The sequence below is a fragment of the Trachypithecus francoisi genome, unplaced genomic scaffold (genome assembly GCF_009764315.1).
Source record: "Trachypithecus francoisi isolate TF-2019V2 unplaced genomic scaffold, Tfra_2.0 Lachesis_group5, whole genome shotgun sequence".
Lineage (NCBI taxonomy): Eukaryota > Metazoa > Chordata > Mammalia > Primates > Cercopithecidae > Trachypithecus > Trachypithecus francoisi.
In genome coordinates, this window is record NW_022681470.1 from 136000118 (window position 1) to 136015152 (window position 15035).

The window sequence follows — 15035 nt, forward strand, 5'->3', positions numbered from 1 at the left end:
GCACTTTGGGAGGCCGAGATGGGCGGATCACGAGGTCAGGAGATCGAGATCATCCTGGCCAAAATGGTGAAACCCCGTCTCTACTAAAAAAATACAAAACCTAGCCGGGCGAGGTGGCGGGCGCCTGTAGTCCCAGCTGCTCGGGAGGCTGAGGCAGGAGAATGGCGTGAACCCGGGAGGCGGAGCTTGCAGTGAGCTGAGATCTGGCCACTGCACTCCAGCCTGGGCGACAGAGCGAGACTCCGTCTCAAAAAAAAAAAAACAAAAACAAAAACAAACAAAAAAAAGCCTTTCCTGGCACGGTGGCTTACTTCCAACACTTCGGGAGGCAAAGACAGGAGGATCTCTTGAAGCCAGAAGTTTGAGACTAGTCTGGGCGACATGGCGAGATCCTGTCTCAACTGTTATTTTAAAAAATAAAAATACATTAAAAAAATATTGTGCCCTGGTCAGAATACAATTAATTGAATTTTGGGGGGCGCTTACGAGTGGACACCCAAAGTTTGAAGGTCGCGATCCTTCTGGATCCCAACAAAAGTAGCGAGACACATCCCTCCTTTTTTAGGAAAAAGGAAACAGGCTGAAGGAGGTTGCCTCGGGGTGGGGCCAGGGCTGGCGGGCTGGGGTTCCTTGAAAGCAGCAAGCCCCCCATCCCTGCACGCAGGTGGCCGCGGCCGGCGCCTTCGCGCAGACACTGCGGCGCTACACGTCCCTCAACCACCTGGCGCAGGCGGCGCGCGCTGTGCTGCAGAACACCGCGCAGATCAACCAGATGCTGAGCGACCTCAACCGCGTGGACTTCGCCAACGTGCAGGTGAGTGCGGGGCGGGGCGGGCGAATGAGGGGCAGCCCAGGGGGGCGGGCCAGGCCGGGGTGATGGCGGCTGAGCCCTGGGCGCCCGCCCATCCGGTGTGCCCCAGGAGCAGGCCTCGTGGGTGTGCCGTTGCGAGGACCGCGTGGTGCAGCGGCTGGAGCAGGACTTCAAGGTGACGCTGCAGCAGCAGAACTCGCTGGAGCAGTGGGCGGCCTGGCTGGACGGCGTGGTGAGCCAGGTGCTCAAGCCCTACCAGGGCAGCGCCGGCTTCCCCAAGGCCGCCAAGCTCTTCCTTCTCAAGTGGTCCTTCTACAGGTGCGCGCATGGCGGGATCGGGCCCGGACTGCACCAGGGAAGGCCCTGGGCCCCTGGGGGACTCAGTTGCTCTTCTAAGACGACCCGAGCCTGCAGGCTGGGTGGGCGGGCTGGGGCCCTGGGCTCTGTACCATACGCGCCCGGGGGAAGGCTGTGCTGGGGTCCAGCCTGAGTCACTGGGCTGGCGCGAGGCCCGGGCACATCGCAGCGGGGAGGGGTCGAGGGGTTGGGCCAGACGGGGCCTGACGGTCTCCTCTCCGTCGCCATACCCAGCTCCATGGTGATCCGGGACCTGACCCTGCGCAGCGCCGCCAGCTTCGGCTCCTTCCACCTCATCCGGCTGCTCTACGACGAGTACATGTACTACCTGATCGAGCACCGCGTAGCCCAGGCCAAGGGCGAGACCCCCATCGCCGTCATGGGCGAGGTGCGCACAGCGGGCCACTGGGGGCGCGGGAGGGGCGCCAGGCGGCGGGACCCTCACCCATTTTCTTCTCCTTCCTCTAGTTCGCCAATCTGGCCACCTCCCTGAACCCCCTGGACCCCGACAAAGGTAGGCGAGGCGTGTTCCCACCCAGGGCGCGGGTCCCGGGGGTGGCGGACAACGGAGGGGCTGGGGAGGAGGAGGAACCCGGGGCGTTGCCACCCCGCCCCGAGCCTGACTTGGCCCCTGTGTCCCAGACGAGGAGGAGGAAGAGGAGGAGGAGAGCGAGGACGAGCTGCCGCAGGACATCTCACTGGCGGCTGGCGGCGAGTCACCCGCGCTGGGCCCAGAGACCCTGGAGCCGCCGGCCAAGCTGGCGCGGACTGACGCGCGCGGCCTCTTCGTGCAGGCACTGCCCTCCAGCTAAGCCCTTGGCCTCCCCGCCCCACCCGCCCCCGCCACACCTTCACGCCAGGGTCCCTCACAGCTTCTGTGGCTTCGTGGTCACCGCTCCAGCCTCAGCCAGGGCAGGGAGGGGGCCTCCGAGACAGGGAAGGCCGGGGCCCTCCTACCCAATGGGGCAGGCACAATCAGTGGGCTGGGCGGAGCCGCAGCTGCAAACTCTGACACAAAAGACGTGCCTTAAGGAACCCGCCGCGTGCCCAGGTGCCCCGTGGGGCATCCAGCTCGGCCCCTTGGCCGCCCCCCTCCCAGGCCGCAGCATCTTCACCCCAGCCCCGTCCTCCCACCACCCCAGGGGGCAGGCAGGCAGGCCCCCTCCCGTGCGGAACTGTTAACTTATTCAGCTCGCTGGCTTTGCACAGCCTGTCCTGGGCCCAGCCCTGAGCCCCGGGCCGGCGCAGGTGGGCGTCACCTGGGGACTCCCCACTGTCAGCAGCAGCCCCGGGACCCCCTACCCCCAGCAGCCCCACTGCTTCCCCTTCTTGGTATTAAGTGCAATTAAAGCCGTGGGTGTCGCATCTTCTCCGCTGGGCCCTCTCTTGCCCCCAAGCCCGAGAAGGGGGCACTGCCCCGCCCGGCTGTGAGGAGGGCGGCAGGGGGCACGGCCTCCAGCTTCCAAAGAGCCGCGGGCCGCGGGGCCGGGGAGTGCCCACAGAGCCCAGCCCCTGTGCCCCGCCTCCGCCGCTGGTTTGTAATGGAACCTTTTCTGTGCCCCTATCTTCCCGGAGACTGTGCTTCTCCTCCGTGCCGTGCGACCCCCACCCCATGACTATTGTGCGATTCGTGAGCGCCGCCCGAGCGGAGTTGGTAACTTGTTGGGTTTTTTTCCAACCATCATGGCCTTATCTGTTCCAGTTTTCTCAAGTGTTTTCAGCCTGTGAGATAGATGTTTATGGCAAGAAAAAGAAAAAAAAAAAAAAGGAAATCTGACCTATTGTATAAAAATCACTATTTTGTGTGCTCCGCGTGCTACAGCTTTTGGGGCGGCCCTGCCCAGTCCCCGTACCCACGGGGCTCCCTATCCCGGCGGTGAAAGTGTCCACACGTGTGGTAGTCTAGTGTGCCGAGCTGTTTTCTACCTTTTTGTAGTCTTTCTTAAAACAATAAATTCCGCTGTGATATTTGCCTACTGCTGACTCGCCGGGCCTTGGTGGGGTCCTTGGGGCGGGGGCTCCAGCTGGGCCCCGAGCTGCAGTAACGGGACCTCAATGAGGTTCAGAAATTAAAACATTTATTACATGAAGAAGAACGGAGTGGGGATGGCCAGGAGGTTGCCAACCTGGGTGGGGAGGCTGGGGGCGGGCAGGGCCGGGGGAACAGGGTCCATTCGACCTCCCGGAAGGCAACGTCCACAGCTGTAGCCGAAGAAAGGGGCAAATGCACAAGGGACCAGGCCCATGCCCAGCTCGGAGTGAAGGCAGGGCGCTCAGGCTGGTGGGGCAGGGGGTGCCCTCTCTCTGCCCCTTCCCAACTTAAATAGGCATAAATAAAAAGCGTCCAGACCCTCGGGCCACCAGGGGCTGCCCTGCCCAGCCCGGTTCCGCAGCCTAACACTAGTGCCGGTCATCAGTCGGTGGGCCAGCCGGCCAGGAAGAGGCCACCCCGGGGAGGCGGCCGGTCCCAGGCCACGGAGGTAGTTGGAGTCAGTGTCCGGGGCGGCCCGGCCCTCACAGCACGATCCACGTGTATCGCTCGCTGTCTGCCAGAACCTTCAGGGAGCACCCTACAGGGACAGGTGGGGACAAAGCATGGAGTCCCTCCCTGTCCAGCCCTGCAGCCGCACTCCCCACCTGACTTCCTTCTGGCCCAGAAGGTTCCAGACGTCAAGAACCCTGCTGAGTTGCCCTCCGCCTCTAGCCTGCAGCTACCCAATAAACATCTATAGTGTGAACCCTGTAGTGTGAACGAGTGACAGGCCAGACTTGGCGGGAGGCTCCCAGGCCCCACACCTTCAGGGCTGCTGAGCTGGGCCTGGCCTGGGCGGCCCTCTCCTTACCAGCCTTCCCACCCATTTCATCAGCGCTCAGGAATCAGCGCCTGGGTGAGGACAAGTGACCCTGGGGACCCTGACCATCACGGGGTGACCGAGCCCCACCTTTGTGGAGCGCCTCGTTGGTCATCCTGTTGACGTAGCGGCCGCTGCTCTCGGGCACCAGCCACTTCATGACCATGTCCACGCAGCTCTTGCGGTAGGAGCTCCAGACACTGCCGCTGCGGGGCCAGGGGGTGAGTGGCTCTCTCCGCCTCAGCCGCCCCCGACCCTGCCCCCCAGCCCTGCCTCACCTGGTCTGCCCTTTGACCTCAGTCAGGTCACCTACACTGACTGTCTCGAAGATGCCTGTGTTGAGGTCCCATGCCACCTTGAGGCTGGTGTGATAGGTCTTTGGTCTGCAGTGGAGAGGGCCACAGGACAAGCGCTGGGACAGCCGGGCTCCTGAACCAGGCCCCACGCTGCCCTGAGGGGCTTTTGTCTTTGGAGAAGCTACAGAGGGGCCCAGCCAGGTTGTGGCACAGGGAGCGCCTTCTCACATCCCCATGCCCCCGCCCTGAAGTGTCTGCCAGTGGCCCCCTAGTGGACAGGGAGGGCAGGGTCCCCGCCCGCGCTCACCGGAGCTGACCCTCCTCAGTGGGGGATGGGAAGGCCAGGAGCAGCAGGCCAATGTTGATGAGGACCTGGTTGGTTTCCGGGCAGACCTGGGGTTGGGGGTGGACGATGCCAGCTGCTGAGGGCGACTCCAGAGTACAGGCAGCCCTGGGCCCACCCTGCCCACCCTGGGCCCACCTCTAGAATGACGATGTCATAGTCGCTGAAAGAACAGAACTGGTGGCCCCAGGTAGCGTCGTGGCGGATGACCTCATTGATGACATATTCGAAGTCCAGTGTGAGCTGCTCCACTGTCAGGTACTGGCCCTGCGGGCGAATGGGCAGGCGCAGAGGACGGTGCCAACTGCCCCCCAGCAGCTTCCCGGGACTGCCCTCGGCCCGCCCACGCCCGCACCCACCTGGACAGCAGTCCGCTCCCGCATGGGCCGCAAGTTGCGGCCACGAAGATCAGTCACCACGAAGGGCAGGGAGATCTTGTCGTCCTCGAACTCTGGGGAGGCAGGAAGTGGGGGTGGGGTGGAGGGAGGCCAGGGGCCCCATCTGGGTTGGCTTCCCCATCCCAGGCCCTGCCACATGCCTGCCCCCCACTCACCATCCTCCGGCTCCGCCCCCTCTCCGGACTCCAGCACATAGTACAGCTTGGTGTAGTTGATGTAGCCAGGCTCGGGGGCAGGCGCCTCCGAGGCAGGGGGGCTGTCCCGGGGTGCTGCCTCCCCACACAGGGCTAAGGGCTCAGAGTGCGCACGGCAGCGGCTGCCAGAGGGTCCTGGGCACAGGGCAGGCCGGGCTTCCTCAGGGGCCCCGCCCTTGGCCTCTTTGGCCCGGCGGAAGATGTCAGCCACAAACTCCTTGGCTTTGGCAATGGCGGGCGAGGGCTCAGGAGACCCAGAGGAACGGGCTGGGGCCGCCTCAGGGCAGAAGCTGGGGAGGGCAGGGGGCAGCTCTGGGCTCTGCGGCTCGGGGGGGCTGGCAGGCGCCGGGGGGCAGGTGCTGTGGTCATACAGGATTTGGCAGAAACTCCTGTCACCTGGAAGAAGAGATGGGTGTGGAGAAGTGTCAGTCTGGAGTGCTCCCAGCCTCGCTCAGTGTCCTCAGGGGTTTTCAGAAACCCACCTTGAGGAGACACTTCTAGACCTGGCTATGCTGAGATCAGTCTGAAACACCCAGAAGGGGAAAGACCTTTCTGCGCATGCACACCACGCACACATGCGTGCAGACGTTCGTTCAAACCCCTTTCTTAAGCTGTCTACTGAGTGCCCCACACTGAGGACACAGGAGTGAACTAGACAGACAGAGCCCTGCCCTGGGGGAGCCGACACTCTACAGTGTAGAGCGTTCACTACAGTAGCATCCAGCCTCCTAACATCTGCCACTCTGTCAAGGGACATCTTGTGACTTTCACTGGCATTTCTCTGACATGGAAGACCTAAGGCAAGGCCCTCCTGGGTCCTTCCCGACACAGGCCAGACTGCTGTGGGCATACTTCATCCAATCGGGGCCTCTGTCTCTGCCTGCCTAGAGATGACTCCCCCAAGGAATGTGGGCAACACATGGAGAACCCCAACATATTCACTGAGCAGCCCTGTGGCTGGGCCCCATCCCAGGTTTCCTCTGAGCTCCGTACAAGTAACTCCCAGAGAAGGGCCGCATCCCCCAAAATGCAGTTCAGAGATGAACTTGCCCAAGGTTACATCTGAGATAAATCGAGTCCAGGCTCCCCTCCACCACCGTGAGAGCCCTTCCACAACAGGGCGGGGAACAGGTGACAATGGCCAAGGAAGAAAGCACCCCTCTGCGTCAGCACTTCCCACTGATGACCACGCCCTCTCCCTGGGCTGGCACAGAGCTGACTGTCCGCTGTGGTTGTTCCTAACAGGGCCCACAGCCGAAAGGGCAGAACTGCGTCAACCCTCGCAAGCTGCAGGGTTCATGGCCGATAACCGAGTGGCCGAGCCTCAGCAAAGGACAGCGCTCACCCTTCCTGGTATAGATTGGGGGCTGAGGACAGGAGGCCCCAGATATGTCTGGGGACAGAGTGCCCTGGCCCCTGGCTTATTTGTGGGCTGAGTTATATACATTTAATCCTGCCCATTCCCCGACCGCCCCCAGGGACAACCATTTCCATGGGGATTTAATGGACGTCTTTGTATCTGAGTTCTTGTAAAATTAAAACGTCTTTTTTTTGGAGATGGAGTCTTGCTGTCTCCCAGGCTGGAGTACATTGGCACAATCTTGGCTCACCGCAACCTCCGCCTCCTGGGTTCAAGCAATTCTCCTGCCTCAGCCTCCTGAGTAGCTGGAATTAGAAGCATGCGCCATCATGCCCAGCTAATTCTTGTATTTTTAGTAGAGATGGGGTTTCACCATGTTGGCCACACTAGTCTTGAACTCCCTGACCTCATGTGATCCGCCTGCCCTGGCCTCCCAAAGTGCTGGGATTACAGGCGTAAGCCACTGTGCCTGGCCTAAAACATCTTTTTAATTTATATTAAGTGGTTCCAGTTATAGATTCCTTGTGTTTCACCCACATGTGCACACATCTCTGACACATGCTCCACGGATGCCAACGCAGGGGCCTTCACTGGTGCTCCACAGATGCCCCCAACCCCCCGACTCCTCCTAACTCACTCCCCAATCCCCAGGGAGGGTTCTTCAGGTGGCCCCCAGCTCCCCGTCAGCAGCCTTGGGACACAGGGACCCAGCGAGACGCTGCCAGAGGAAAAGACCTGGGCACAGGGCAGCTGGGTCCGTCACAGTCACAATTCTGTTGCCAAATGGCCCCAGGGCCCCCTCCCTCCCGCTGCTGCCAGCCGGTGGCATGATCCAGCCTCCTGACATTTGTCACTGTCAAGGGACATCTTGTGATTTTCACTGGCATCTTTCCGACATCAAACATATAAGGCAAGTGCCTGCGCACTAACCACACCCCGAAATGTCACATTAGCAGTTCTGTTCTTAAGAGAAAGGGGCGCTTCCCCATCCAGCTAGCCACCTGTGGCTATTTCAGCTTAACACAACTACAGTTAAACCCATCACAGGCCAGGCGTGGTGGCTCACGCCTGCCATCCCAGCACTTTGGGAGGCCAAGGTGAGTGGATCACTTGAGGTCAGGAGTTTTGAGACCAGCCTGATCAACATGGTGAAATCCCATCTCTACTAAAAACACAAAAATTAGCTGGGTGTGATGGCACAGGCCTGTAGTCCCAGCTTCTCAGGAGGCTGAGAGAGGAGAATTGCTTGAGCCTGGGAGGTGGAGGTTGCAGTGAGCCAAGATCGCGCCATTGGACTCCAGTGGAAAAAAAAAAAAGTATCACAAGCTCAGTTCCTCAGTCACACGAGCCACATTCCAAGTGGCTCCTGGAGGCAGCCATGGTGGACAAAGCAGATATGGGACATCTCAGCCACTGGCAAGATCCCGTGGGCAGGGCTGTGGCCGGCGTGGCCACGTTTGGACCCCAGCATTCCCACGACCAGGCTGTGTGACGTGGGGAAGTAGGCTCCCACCTCTCTATGCCTGGAGCCCCTTGTCTATGTGGTGGGGTAGGGAGAGGACCCGCTTCACGCGTTGCCAGGCTGCCACGAAACCGCAAGGCCTACCTGCCGAGTGGACAGACACGGCGCAGGCCACCAGGGAGTAGCTGGTGTTGAGCAGCACCACCTGGTCCTTCTTGAGCTGGAAGGCGGGCTGGAAGGTGGGGAAGGGGTAGACCACCTGGTACTTGGTGTGCAGCATGAAGCCGTGCCGCAGGCACTGCGCGTTCGGGTCTCCTGCAGCAACACACACCACAGCGGCTCACTCTCGGTCCAAGGCAGGGGGACAGGGGGGCAGGGGGCCCTCGCCCCCTCGGCCCCTCACCTGGGTGGGCCCGGCTGGCATCCTGGCAAGCAGCACAGCGGCCCGGCGGCGGTACCGCCACGGTGCTGACGTAGATGTCACGGTGGTTCTCGTCGCTCATCATCATCATGTTCATGAGCATCCCATTGGCCGAGCGGGTGCTGGGGGCCAGCACACCCTCAGCTGCCTGGTCGGCGCCTGGGGGCCCCCACTGCACACCCCCTGCCCCAACCAGCCATGGCTCCCCGAGGAGCCGGGTCTCACTTGAAGCCAAAGACGATGACCTTAGAGGCGTCGCTGGGCCACTCGCATACGGTCAGGTACAGGTCGCTGTAGATCTCCTCATCCTGGAAGAGCCGAACCTGCCGCACCTGCGAGGCACGTTCAGGGTCAGCACCGGGTCAGGGAACCTGCGGGGGTCCCCCGAAGCTGTACGATGCAGTCCCTCATCAGGGCTGGGGCTGAGCAGGTAGGAGCACCCCAACAGCCCGCACCACACCCCTCCACCTTGCCTGAGGACAGCCTGAGGAGGCTCCTTTCACCAGTGGGGGAGACGGTGGAGACCAGGCCTGGGTGGATGCAGCTGATGGGAATAACGTCCCGGAGGAGACTGCGCCAGGCACTGGTTCCAAGCCCAGCCCACCCTGAAGCCCACTCAGCTCTCTGAGTTCACATGTATGCTGAGGTAACAGTACCCACCTCCTGCAGGGGTTCCAGGAGTCAAGGGTCCAGGCTAAAGCCAGGGTGGCTGAGTCCTAATGAAGCTAACCGGCCTGAGCCAGCACGCTCTATCGCCTCAGCGAGTGTGCTGCACCAAACGGAATTGCCACTATTTACCCCATTTTGAAACATAAAAATGGTAATTTCATTTTCTTTTTTGAGACAGAGTCTCGCTCTGTAGGCTGGAGTGCAGTGGCTCGATCTCAGCTCACGGCAACCTCTGCCTCCCGGGTTCTAAGCGATTCTCCTGCCTCAGCCTCCAGAGTAGCTGGGATGACAGACATGCACCACCAATGCCCAGCTAATTTTGCATTTTTAGTAGAGATGGGGTTTCATCATGTTGGCCAGGCTGGTCTTGAACTCCTGACCTCAGGTGATCCACTCACCTCGGCCTCCCCAAGTGTTGGGATTACAGGCGTGAGCCACTGCGCCCAGCCTTCGTTTTGTTTTGTTTTGTTTTGTTTTAGAGACAGGGCCTTACTCTGTTGCCCAGGCTGGAGTGCAATGGTGTGAGCATGGCTCACTACAGCCTCAAACTCCTGGGCTCAAGTGATCCTCCTGCCTCAACCTCCAGAGGAGCTGACTATAGGCACGTGTCAATATGCCCAGCTAATTTTTTTTATTTTTAGTAGAGATGGGGTTTTGCCCTGTTGCCCAGCCTGGTCTTGAACTCCTGGGATCAAGTAATCCTCCCACCTTGGCCTCCCAAAGTACTGGGAGTACAGGCGTGAGTTACCACGTCAGGCCCTGGTAATTTTATATGGTTGGATCTAACACATGGAATATCGACGATGATCCCGTGAGTACATGATCATTTTACATCCAAGGAACCTGAGGCTCAGAGGGTGCTGTGACCTGCTGAACCACACCATCTGAAGGGCCAGCCTGGTGCTGAAGCCTCCCTACCAGCTTGAGCTTGCTGTGGACGTTGAACTCCCACCAGTACAGATGGTAGATGTAGAAGGAGAAGTCGTCGTCCCCACTGCTGCTGGTATAGGAGAGGACGTAGCGGCCGCATTTGGAAAAGCCCAGGAAGATATGTCTGTGGGGGTGGAGGGGGCACAGCGGCCAGGTCAGGGTGAGCCCACCACCCCCGCCCAGCTGCCCCCTTTGCCTGGGCCCAGCCTCACCCTGCATAGAGAAAGTCCTCATCCACGATGTTCTTCAGGGACACGCAGACCCGGGGAGGCAGCTTCCGGAAGAGGCGAGGGGAGAGCTGTCCGCTGATCTGGGGAAGGGGTGGTCAGGGCACTTCAGGCACCATCTGCAGCCCCCAGCCCCCTCACCCACAGCAGAGAGGCAGGGCAGCTCTTACCGGGTCCAGCCCGGCCCAGCCCACCATAATGGTCAAAAGGAGACCAAGCTCTGGAAGGGGGGAACAACTGAGGCAGATGGGGACAGTAAAGCCAGGTGGACCTCGCTTGAGCCTTCATCTCCACCAGGGACCCACGCCACCTTCCCAGTTTCACACCTCTTCAGCCTCAGGTCCCTCTTGACTGAGCCCAGCATCACTGCCCCCAAGAAAGCTCCCCAATCACCATGTCCCATGCTGGGCCACCTGCTTCCCTCCCTGAAGGCTGTCCCTAAGCTGTGGGTATTCATCCTACTAAGAAGGCTGAGACAGGGTCCTGACATGCACCCATCTGTCCCCAACCCACCAGCCTTCAAACGAGGGGGCTTCTCCTCCCCGGACCAGCTCTGGCCTCTGCTGGGGGCCAGTCAAGGCAGATAGAAGGGTGAGCCTAACCAACGACCCAACTCCCCCTTCCCAATTAACTACCGCCTTCCAGTGGAATCCCTCATCCCCAAAACTTCACCACGGAAGGATATGTGGGGACTGACAGGCACAAGCCAGGCACAGGGACATCAGAGCAGCCTCACTCTTGCTACCCAGGCTGACTGGGGAGACATAGCTCTGCCTTCAAGACATTCCAATCTGATGGGACGAGTCCTGTCTGGGAAGCTCCCTGTCTGATGGGAGACAAACTCTGTCCACAAGGAGGTCTCAGTCTGATGTAGGAAACAGCCCGAACAGCCAGGCCCAGGCCGACAGGGGAGACACAATCCCTGCCCAAGGAGCTTCCAAGCTAAGGGCGGAACCACAGCCAAGCCCAGGGAGCTCCCAGGCTAAGGGCGGAGACTGTCCCAGCCCAGGGAGCTCCCAGTCAAAAGGGGGAGACACAGTACTGTCCTTACAAAGCTAACAGCCTCACGGAGAAGGCGCAGTCCCCCTCCACAGAGACACAGCCTTGCCCCAGTTACTGCCCACCTGCAAGAGATCCACATTTCTGCCCTCCAGAGCTCCCAAACTGATGGGGGAGAGAGACATCATCCCCCAGCTCTGGGAATTTCCAGTCTGATGAAGGAGACAGAGCCTGCTTCGGTTAACTTTCACTCTGCGGGGGAAGACTCAGCCCTATCCAAGGAGCTCCCACACTTTCAATGGGGAGGCCCACCCAGGTACAAGAACTCCCAGCTCATGTGTGGTCGAGGCTCGGGCAGGGAGAGGAACATCAGGCGGTGGAAGCCCAAAGCCAGCGGCAGGGGCTTTGCAAAGGGGGCGGGAAGGTTCCATTACGGAGGGGCCATGGGAGCAGGGCTTTGAAAAATGGATCTGAACCTGGATCGCCGCCTTCCTCCTGATACTCCCTGCGGCCTCGGAGGAGGGGTCGCCTCCCTCTGAGCCCCCTCCTTGGGGCCCCGCCCCCAACCCCCTCCATCCCAGCCCCTTTGCCGGTTACCCGACACAACCTCCTGCATCCAGGCCCCCGACTGAGCCTCCTCCATCCAAGCCATCTCCCCCGGGCCCCGCCCAGGCCCTTCATCCGAGCCCCCTCCCCTGGGGCCCCGCCCCCAACCCCTCACCCCGCGAACGCCCTCCTCCCTCCGCCTCCCTCGTCCCTACTCCCCACCCTCCGGCGCGTTCCCCACTCCAGCTCCAGGCCTCACCTTGACCCGCTCCAGCTGCTTGAGGACGTGCTCCCGCCGCCGCCCTGCTGCCCGCTTCCCTCCGGCTCCCCCGGGGCCGCCGCCGCCGCTCCCAGCCCCGCTGTTCCGCTCCGATTTCGAGCTGGGCGCCATTTTCACCCCCTCCCTCCACTTCCGGAGCAACCGGCCCCTTCGCCCCACCCCTGCCGCCTCCTCATTGGTCCTTTCTCGGGACAGCGGCCCGCCGGTTGGGTGAAAGCCCGCACTCGCGCTATGCCTGTCCATCAAAGTCGCCTCGACTCTTGATTGGTAGCGACAGTAAGAGCCCCCGCGGCCAGTTGCCGTATTCCCGCCCTGCCTTAAGGACGTACCACTCGGAGGTCCCGTTTGTGCGCCTAGCCCAGACAACTTTGATCTGATAGGTGGATATCTCTGTCTGTCTCAATGGCGTCACGCCCCCTGTGGCTAGCGGGTTTCCATGGAGACCACAGGAGGTCCAGGCCCTTGGGCGGGGCGACGAGAGCCTGTGGTCCACCAAGACTCGAGAATCCTCAGCCCCCGGCTGCCCGCGCCCAGTCTGGGTGGGCAGAGGCCTGACGAGCATACTTGGGCGGCAAAACCAGGCCGAGAAAAGAGATTTACAAAAAAGGGAAAAAACGATGGGATTCGATGAAAGCTTGTTTCCGATGGGCGGATTGGTGGGATGACGGTGTTGATAATGATAGCATCAATCGTGTATCGCTCCACATATGACAGACAAGTTCTGAGCTTAAACAGTTCGATGTGGCAGGGCCCTGTTGTGCCTATTATGCAGATGATGGCAATACAAATAATTGTTGAAGGGCCGCTCCGTGCATCATATTCGTATCATTGGTTTTATTGGTTTTAGACAGAGTCTCACTTTGTCACCCAGGCTGGAGTGCAGTGCAACGGCTCACTGCAGCCTCGACCCCGGGCTCAGATGATCCTCTCACCTCAGCCTCTCATGTGGCTGGTACTACAGACGTGCGCCACCACGCCCGGCTAATTTTTTGTATTTTTAGTAGAGAGGAGGTTTCACTATGTTGGCCAGGCTGGTTGCGAACTCCTGACCTCAGGTGTTCCGCCCGACTAGGCCTCACAAAGTGCTGGAATTACAGGCATAAGCCACCGTGCCCGGCCTAATTTTTTGTGTTTTTTGTAGAGACGGAGTTTCACCAAGTTGTCCGGGCTGGTCTCCAACTCCTGGGCTCAAGTGATCCTCCCATCTCTGCTTCCCAAAGTGTTGGGATGACAGGCCAGCCCATTTAATCCTCTGAACAATCTAGAAGATAGGTTTTTTTATTATCTTCATTAAAAAAATGTTTTTTGTAGAGAAGGGGTCTCACTATGTTGCCCAGGCTGCTCTCCTGACCTCAATCGATCATCTCATCTTGGCCTCCCAAAGTGCTGGGATTACAGCCATAAACCACTGTGCCCAGCTGATTTCAAGGGTTTTAGGAGTTATGTGCCAGAAAACCTGAGTAAGACAAAATTATATGTTTATTGGGTTTTTTTTTATTACAACACAATATCACAACATATCTTTTTTTTTTTTTTTTTTTGAGATGGAGTTTCGCTCTTGTTGCCCAGGCTGGAGTGCAGTGACACAATCTCAACTCACTGCACCCTTCACCTCCCGTGTTCAAGCAAGTGATTCTCCTGCCCCAGCCTCCCAAGTAGCTGGGATTACAGGCACGTGCCACCACACCTGGCTAATCTTTGTATTTTTAGTAGAGACAGGGTTTCACTATGTTGGCCAGGCTGGTCTCAAACTCCCGACCTCAGGTGATCCACCCACCCCACCCTCCCAAAGTGCTGGGATTACAGGCGTGAGCCACTGTGCCCGGCCATCACAACGTATCTTTAGCCAAAGATTCCCATGCTTCTTGCATACCCTACGTCCATGGAGAGCAAAGCTGTCCCCAAGACAGTGGGGATACCTGGCTGCTATTGCCTTAACCAAGTGATCAAAGTCAACATCACCAATGATAAGTCATTTTGACATCACGGATCCCAGCTATGTGATAGGGAGGACATTTGTAACTCTCTGATATTATCCCCAAACCTAGAACCTCAGTCTAACCATTAGACAACATCAGACATTTATCTCAAATTGAAAAATGTTCTCAAAATACATTACTAGGCTGGGTGCGGTGGCTCACACCTGTAATCCCAGCACTTTGGAAAGCAGAGGAGGGAGAATCACTTGAACCCAGGAGGTCAAGACCAGCTTGGGCAAAATGACGAAACCCTCATCTCTACAAAACATCAAATAAATTAACTGACTCTACTGGCACACATCTATAGCCTCAGCCACTGGGGAGGCTGAGGCAGGAAGATTACTTGAGCCCAGGAGGTCGAGGCTGCAGTGAGCTCTGATGGTGACACTGCACTCCAGCCTGGGAGACAGAGCAAAACCTTGTCTCAAATAAAAAACAAAACAAGGCCAGGCATGGTGGCTCATGCCTGTAATCCCAGCACTCTGGGAGGCCAAGGTGGGCAGATCACAAGGTCATGAGATCTAGACCATCCTGGCTAACACGGTGAAACCCCATCTCTACTGAAAATACAGAAAATTAGCCAGGACTGTAATCTCAGGTGGCACACGCCTGTAGTCCTAGCTATAGCCTCAGCCACTGGGAGGCTGAGGCAGGAGAATCACTTGAACTTGGGAGGTGGAGGTTGCAGTGAGCTGAGATCTGGCCACTGCACTCCAGCCTGGGCAACAGAGCAAGACTCCGTCTCAAAAAAAAAAAAAAAAAATTAAAAAAATTAGCAGGGTGTGGTGGCGTGAACCTATAGTCCCAGCTACATAGGGGGCTGAGGTGAGAGGATCACCTAAGCCTGGGAGGTCGAGGCTACAGCAAGTGGAGATCGAGCCACTGCACTCCAGCCTGGGCGACAGAGTGAG

The 15035-nt window shown here is 59.2% G+C and overlaps 2 protein-coding genes across 9 annotated transcripts in view; one reads left to right on the top strand and one right to left on the bottom strand.

Annotated features, from left to right (window-relative positions):
* RFX1 (regulatory factor X1) overlaps positions 1-3144 on the top strand; it is a 49786-nt gene extending 46642 nt beyond the window's left edge. For 6 of the 8 annotated variants that reach the window (XM_033195888.1, XM_033195889.1, XM_033195886.1 and 3 more), the window contains 5 exons: positions 665-814; positions 921-1129; positions 1403-1556; positions 1637-1682; positions 1811-3144. In XM_033195888.1, coding sequence (XP_033051779.1) covers positions 665-814; positions 921-1129; positions 1403-1556; positions 1637-1682; positions 1811-1980 — 729 coding nt within the window. In that variant the 3' untranslated portion in view covers positions 1981-3144. The remainder of the gene's footprint in view (positions 1-664; positions 815-920; positions 1130-1402; positions 1557-1636; positions 1683-1810) is intronic. The other 2 variants (XM_033195892.1, XM_033195891.1) reach the window with 2 other exon arrangements.
* An 80-nt stretch (positions 3145-3224) lies between these two features.
* DCAF15 (DDB1 and CUL4 associated factor 15) lies at positions 3225-12289 on the bottom strand. The gene is made up of 13 exons (XM_033195894.1): positions 12125-12289; positions 10306-10403; positions 10082-10217; positions 8720-8826; positions 8477-8616; positions 8218-8388; positions 5213-5647; positions 5019-5110; positions 4798-4926; positions 4624-4709; positions 4299-4403; positions 4111-4226; positions 3225-3738 (listed from the first exon to the last, which is right to left on the bottom strand). Exons 1-13 carry the CDS (start codon positions 12254-12256, stop codon positions 3683-3685), a joined length of 1803 nt encoding a protein of 600 aa, XP_033051785.1. The 5' UTR covers positions 12257-12289; the 3' UTR covers positions 3225-3682.
* Positions 12290-15035: the final 2746 nt, after the last annotated feature.

Coding starts and splice junctions, on each gene's coding strand:
- DCAF15 (XM_033195894.1), bottom strand. CDS start 12,256: ATGGCGCCCAGCTCGAAATCGGAGCGGAACAGCGGGGCTGGGAGCGGC. Junction 10,218..10,305: donor GAGGACTTTCTCTATGCAGG/GTGAGGCTGGGC, acceptor CCACCCCCACAG/ACATATCTTCCTGGGCTTTT. Junction 5,111..5,212: donor GGGGGCGGAGCCGGAGGATG/GTGAGTGGGGGG, acceptor CTGCCTCCCCAG/AGTTCGAGGACGACAAGATC.